Below are 6,859 nucleotides of genomic sequence, written 5' to 3'. Positions count from 1 at the left end.
ATTTATCAGTTCCCCTAAGATTGAATTAATTATTGAACTTTTGAAAGTTCACTTTAACTTTGCTTATTATATTGTTTATTGTGATGCATGCTTGGAATTATTCCAAGCAATGAGCTATTTAATTTCTAATGTCTGTTTAATCTCGCTTTCATCATATCATACGAAGTAACGACAAATAAATAGATGTTTATTTTCTTTACATAAATAATGAATATTTTAAACAATGTTACTATCTCTAATTTCATTATATAATTTGAGTTTATCTTACATGTATTTCTATAGCACATTATAAATTTATTATTAGTAAAAAATTTTAAATATTTTTGTTTAATAAATATAAAATAAATATATTAAAAATTTAAATTTTTTATATTTTTAATAAAAAAAATTTATTTTATAAATTTAATATGTATTTTTAAAATACATAATAATAAATAAATTTTATATTATTTTTTTATGATATCCTTAAAATGTGCTCTGGACACATGTTAGTAAGATCTAATATTTATTAAATTTTTATATTTTTTTAAGAGAGCGTCTTGTTAATGTCTTATTTATAAATTTAATTTTTCATATATTATTAGTGATAGGTTACTAGTTATAGATGATAGATATATTATGTATTCTTACTTATTTTTTGAAAATAATTCCTCATATATTAAAAATAATAAATCTGAATGACAAAATTTATTTATTTTTAAATATTAATGTTTATCTATCTAATCATTCAATTAAAATTACTTGTTATAAATATCATTTGTACCAAATTTAATTTCAATTTATAAAAGTATACTAATAATTTTTTGTTGACAATTTTTATAGACATATCAAAATTCAAAACCTTTTATTGGAAAGAAAAAATTTTACCATCTTAATTAACTTCACATTAATCAATAAAAGGAAATTAATAATTTGTCATGTTCCACTGATTGGCTATAATATCAATCCAAGTGACATTAGCAATGATTATTAGCGATTAGTCAGATAAGTTTGAAAATTTTTCATGAGTTAATTAATGCCTGTACTTTAAAAATATTAATCAATGTTATTACACAGTCATTTGCCTATAGAATAATCGTTGCAAAACTAAGCTATATATGTCAAAGTCGGTATATGTGTCCTGGAATTGAGTCCAACTTCAACATATTTGACTAATCGTTTTCACAGCTGGTTGGAAAGCTGCTTTGAGTAATCACACTTATAATAAAATATAAATAAAGTTAACCATAGTAATTAAATGGATGTAATCATGTAATAAAAGAGGTCAAGTTCTAAACTTCAACAATAGGATTATTAAAAGCGTTCACACCGATAGATACTACAAAAGTTAACACAACCTGAATAGACATTATTACAATATTGGTCTTCCAAGATAGCTTGGACCAAATCACCAAATTAAAAGACACATACAACAACAAAAGGCGAAGTTAACCACAGTACGACTGATGAGTGAAATAACTAGATTACAAATAATATCTCCAATATTCTACAACAAAGAGTAATACTAACAACACTAATCACTCATAACATAGAATTACTTGTCTTTATTTAGTTTCAGTCTCTTCACCTTGTTTCTTGACAGCTAACTATTAGGGCCCAGTTCAAGATGCACACTTTGCTGGAGTCTTCTAACTAGAAGTTGTATGAAACTCATCATCAACTGAATCCTGAAAGAAGCAAGTTTATAAAATCAATTACGATTTAATTTCTATGCATTAAACTATTAAATGTAAATCTAAAAATGTAACATCAATATTCAATCATTTATTCTTACAAAAGCAAAAACTACTTTTAACACTCACTATTTAAAAAGTCATATAAAAAAATACAATTAATTAAATAATGGTATAATTAAACATTTTATAATATTGGTGAATCAAAATTAAATCGAATCAATTAGGGCAATCGGGTATAGCAACTAATATCAAAAGCTATTTAAAACAAATGAAAGTAAACAAATGAATAGATTACCTTGATCCAACTTGTGTCATTATTGCCAACAGTATGTTAGGACCACGTTAGTATATATGAATTAGTTACCATTAGTGAGAGTAAGGTTAGTAGTTAAGATTAAGAATATATGAGTTAGTTAGGATTAATTAGTAGCAAAGAGTGTCTTTGATCATTTGTTGAGACCCACTTGGTTTAACTTGTATACTGTTAGTCTGTTACCGAAGTTGGAAATAATATTAGTGTCTTCTATTCTCTATCCTTTCTTGCTACCAGTCACTTTGTGGATAAATTATTGACAATTAACATTATTATCAACACCCTGCATTTCCAATTCTTGTGATGCTACCTATACAAATGAAAATCATGACAATGAATAAATTGATTCACACATGCATTGTGTCCTCTAAAAAATTCACTTACAGCAGCATCATGGCCCAATTTTGTAATCAATTCTTCATCACCGGATATCCTCATAACATTATAGACATCATCATAACCGTTAATGTTCCTTGATGACACAGCAACCTTAATCAGAAGCTTTGTATCTATCACTGAATCAAGAGCTTTAGGATAAGTGTCTGCATCACCATCATCCTGCAAAGAAGTAAGAGAGATTATAAAACACTTCATAACTCATGAATGGATTTCTAAGACAACAAAATAATTTTGAAGACTCACAAATGAGTTTTCTTTTATCTCTGTTGCTGTCTTCCCAACAACTTGCATGGCTTCCCTATCCCACAGAACCAATGTTATACTTCCCGTGCCATCAGACACTATAACTTGAAGCCTAAACCTAAAAAAGAGGAAGGGAAAAAAATCTTATTATAGAAGTAGTGTACGAGGAATACTAGAGGGCCATCAGAATTTATTGTTTTTGGTCATCAATTAACCATCAATGTTTGAAAGTGTGGGTTAAAGTATATCGTTGGATTACTAAGCTAAAGGAATTAGATTGATAACTAAAAATGATGGCTAAAAACAATAAATTATTATAGTCCTCTAACAATTCTCATAGGGTATACTCCAAAATTGATAATAAAAAATAAATATGATACCAACATAAGAAATTGAATACAACCGTAAAAGAGGATTGGAATCCACTTGATCACATCTCTTGCAATAAAATGGTTCAGCACCTTCTAGCTTCTGGGGGCATCGGGTACATTCCTTGTAAAGCCAATCATCTTTTCCAACATCCAAACACACTATACTAGCCAGAATCCAATAAGAACCCTCCTGTAATACAAACTATTAGTCATAATGCATTAAAAAGAATTAAACATATTACAGCACATTATGAATACATAATTATAATTACTATACATTTGCACAATTCAGAAGCTCCTCTATTGACTTCAATCTTACTAATGCGCCGTTAATCTCATCACTCACAGAATAGCTAGGTTGCGATGAGAGATGACTTATATACTGCGAAGTAATCTGGCAAGTACTCCCCAACCTTTTTATCCAGATAAAGAGAGGGAAAAAAAATAAGGACATAGATAGCAATGAACTAAAAAATTGACATAAAAGCATAACAAAACAATAAAATGACCTATTTTTGGAATCCACAACTTCCTTTATGTAGACGTTCACATGGAGCTTTGATGCATAGTAACTGCTCTGAACATGCACCTTGTCTAAGAAAAATAGAAGTTATAGTAAGATAGTGATGTTGTAGAATAACAAGGGTGTTCATGCAGTGGAATAAGCACACTATAGCTCCAGGGAGAACCCATGTTCTACCAATTGAGAGAGCAGGTCTCACTATCCTCGAAACAAGATTAGTCTCTTTGAAAAAAAAAAAATAGCCTGGTGGACAAACATCCCACGTTAACATAGGATCTAGAAAAGATTTGTATCCAAAAACAGAACGAAAATTAAAGTTGCATAATAACCACCTGAATACAATCAAGAAGAACATTACCTAAGAAACTTTTAGCAACAATGAGTGGTCCAGGACCAATTGAATCAAGGTGGGGAAGAATATGATCCACTAGTGTTCCAAACAAAATACAGGTCACCCTATTTTTGCTGAAATTGGTATAGAAAACAATTGGCCATGTATAAGTTTTCAAACTAGGAATAAAGTGAAAGGAACAACACAATATAAATCTTACTCCAAATCCTCAAAAGTAAAGACAATTTGTCTTCCCTTGTTACCAACCACCTCAACAAATATATCTGAAAAGATAAACCAAACATGTATAAACCTGTGGAAAGGCATATATTTATCTACCTAAAGTTGCAAAATTCAATACCAATAAAGGAAGGTTCATTAAATTCTTACCAATGAGTTCCTTGTCATCTATATTGCCGTTTTGTATGATGTTAGCAACAGGACAAAACTTCTTGACCAATGCCTTTGGGAGAGAAGCATGTATTCTGCTACCCTGTATTTTGTTTTTTTTATAACAAACTGAAGTTAGTAAAATGTCTTATATAGTACTCAAGTGCAAAAACAAAAAACATAATGACCATTGCAATTGAACCTTACCTTTTTATCATGCAACACCATTTCAATGGTATCCTTAGCGGGAACCTCCTATAAACAAGCAACATATACTGTTAAATGTAAGCCAAGTTTCTAAGCATTGAAATTGCACAGCAAGTCCTATCTCTAAGGATTAAGAACAAATATCTAGCAATGCTATAATAATGATTCCACGTTATGAAACATTCATAGTCCATGCCAATCAAAACATGCATTGCTAATATCGAGTAAAATGTCAATCCAAATTAAATTGCCCTCATAAATCAACCAAATAGCAAATGTTGTTGTGGCAACTGGCAAATATTACACGTGTTGAAAAAAACTTGAGCTCAGCCCTGATCTATGCAACCCTAGGTAAGAATTGTAAATGGTCTCAACAAATGGCACACAACAATGAGTTCTCAAGATGAAATAATATGAAAGCAGAAATTAAAATACGAAATGATTGGGGAGGGACCTTGATACTCTCTCCCTTCCCATTCAAGAACCAATATTGAGGATCCAGGAGAGAAAATAGTAATTTTTCATATTGTATCAAAATTAAACTTTCTATAATTGACAACTCACTCGCCAAAACCCCAACACACAGTCAAAGGCATGAAAAATTTGAAAAAAAAAACTACAAAAAAAATAAATCACGGAATAGTAATTAAAGGAGAACACTAAAGTTTTAGATGAGTACCAATGCTCCAGGTAATTGATTCATGTGCTTCTCAAAGTGAATAATCCCGTCACGATGATGTTCAAAGTCCCTGAACTCTGCAACAGCATTCGTAACTAAATAATTTTGAAGTACGAATGCGATTGGTAGCGAAAGAAGAAGAATCAGAGCGAAGAGTATGAGGGCCGATGCAGGAGTCAACGGCCCGGGAAAAGAAAACGAAACGCGACCTCCCACGCGCCCCCACTGCGTCTCCAATTGACCCTCCAGCTCCATGTTCACGCATCGATCCTCGTCGGAGGCACTCAGCGGGGCAGGTGCCTGAGGAGCAACAGCGCCGCCGCCTTGTTCGACGATGTCGAGGAAGATCCTCATCGGGTCGAGAGAACCGGAACCGCGGTAGTGCAGATCGTATTCGCGCATAAGGTAACAGAAGTCCCTGTCATCGGAGACGGTGACCAGGGTGTCGAGGTCGTCGCCGGGGATAAGGTACTTAAAGGAGGTTACGGCAGCGCCGCCGCAGAGTAAGGAGAGCTCGGCGGTCATAACAGCAAAATTTATGTCGCCTTGAACTTGGAGCATCCTGTGGATGCCGCCAGCATAGTAGGGGTAGCGGTGGTGTTCGTCGTCGTGGTGCCTGATCTCGCCGCCGTAGCTGCACTTAAACCTCGCCGGCGTAGTATCCATTGGTTTTGAGTTTATAGTGACTTGGTGAGTATTTCTTACTTTTGCTTGGCGAGCATGTGCGACTACTTCAAATTATATAAGAAGAAGAAGCAACCGCGAAGGTTCAATGCACAGTGAGCTCAGTAAAAAAATGTTACTTCATTCAACAGGTGGCAAATGAATTATCTAGTTAAACCGTTAGCAAGGTTGTTGTGAATGTGTAGGATAAATAAACATGGCTTGAATAAGTTTTAATTTTTATAAAGGATAAAGCTGATGTGTTAGCTTACGTAATCGTGTAAACGGAACAAAACCTAATGTATTAATAATATATTTTCTGTTTATATATCTCAAAAATTTTGAGAGTAATTTAATATTTTGAGGTTTAACTTAAAAGTGTCCTAAGAATATTATTTAAAAGAATAAAAAATAGTTAATAAAAAAAGACTAGGATAAATAAATGAGAAAAGTTATTGTATTTGGCTAATATTTTTAATGATCGGTTTAACTTTTTAGTTTATAATTTAATAATATATTTTTAGTTTATATTTTTAAATATTATTAATTAACTATTAATTAAAAATAATAAATTTTATTAATTTTTTAATTTTTTTTAAATAAATAATTTAAATAAGTCTTTTATTTTTATAAATTATTTTTTTATTTTACTTTTTAGTGTTTAACATGTGGTTAGTTTGTTTAATTAATTGTCAACGGAACAAAAATTTGTTTAAGTTGATAAATATTAATGTTTCTTTTTGACATTTATTCCGTCTTATTTATGCCTCAAAAGTTTGAAAAATGCGATATATAATTTTTTTTTACATATAAATTTATACAAATTAATTTTAATTCAATAAAATCCATTTTCATAATATACTCGTGAAATTATTACGTTTTTTTAATGTTTGTATTTCGCATTTTTCTTTTCCTCTTCTTTTTTTTTTTGTGTTTTTTTCTTCGTATTCATTTTTTTTCGTGTGTTTTATTTTTTTAATTCTTTTTATTGCTATTATTGTTATTACACTTTTTTTCTTTCTCTTTCTATTGATTTTGCAATACTATGTATATTTGTTAGAAAG

General features: G+C 30.9%; 1 protein-coding gene across 4 annotated transcripts; it reads right to left on the bottom strand.

Annotated features, from left to right (window-relative positions):
* Positions 1-1,269: 1,269 nt before the first annotated feature.
* On the bottom strand, positions 1,270-5,974 carry LOC112710174 (uncharacterized). Of its 4 annotated transcripts, none has more exons than XR_011865313.1 (12): positions 5,133-5,871; positions 4,454-4,501; positions 4,247-4,349; positions 4,077-4,140; positions 3,884-3,990; positions 3,512-3,596; positions 3,280-3,415; positions 3,035-3,192; positions 2,632-2,749; positions 2,374-2,547; positions 1,972-2,299; positions 1,270-1,667 (listed from the first exon to the last, which is right to left on the bottom strand). XR_011865313.1 is itself a non-coding variant. In XM_025762294.3 (11 exons), exons 1-11 carry the CDS (start codon positions 5,796-5,798, stop codon positions 1,629-1,631), a joined length of 1,698 nt encoding a protein of 565 aa, XP_025618079.1. In that variant the 5' UTR covers positions 5,799-5,974; the 3' UTR covers positions 1,270-1,628. The 4 variants fall into 4 exon arrangements, 1 of the variants encoding a protein (XP_025618079.1); XR_003811604.2 differs by having other exon boundaries at positions 3,016-3,192; positions 5,133-5,865; XR_003156736.3 differs by having other exon boundaries at positions 1,972-2,547; positions 5,133-5,861.
* Positions 5,975-6,859: the final 885 nt, after the last annotated feature.

Source organism: Arachis hypogaea, chromosome 9 (genome assembly GCF_003086295.3).
Source record: "Arachis hypogaea cultivar Tifrunner chromosome 9, arahy.Tifrunner.gnm2.J5K5, whole genome shotgun sequence".
NCBI classification, from domain to species: Eukaryota; Viridiplantae; Streptophyta; class Magnoliopsida; order Fabales; family Fabaceae; genus Arachis; species Arachis hypogaea.
The sequence above is the reverse complement of the archived record's forward strand: the minus strand, read 5'-3'. Positions and strand labels throughout refer to the sequence as shown.

Excerpts from the sequence above, each read along its gene's own strand:
- LOC112710174 (XM_025762294.3), bottom strand. The coding sequence starts at position 5,798 with ATGGATACTACGCCGGCGAGGTTTAAGTGCAGCTACGGCGGCGAGATC. Across the intron at positions 2,548-2,631 it reads AGATAAAAGAAAACTCATTT|GATGATGGTGATGCAGACAC; the intron begins GTGAGTCTTCAA and ends ACTTCTTTGCAG. Across the intron at positions 1,668-2,373 it reads AATTGGGCCATGATGCTGCT|GATTCAGTTGATGATGAGTT; the intron begins GTAAGTGAATTT and ends TGCTTCTTTCAG.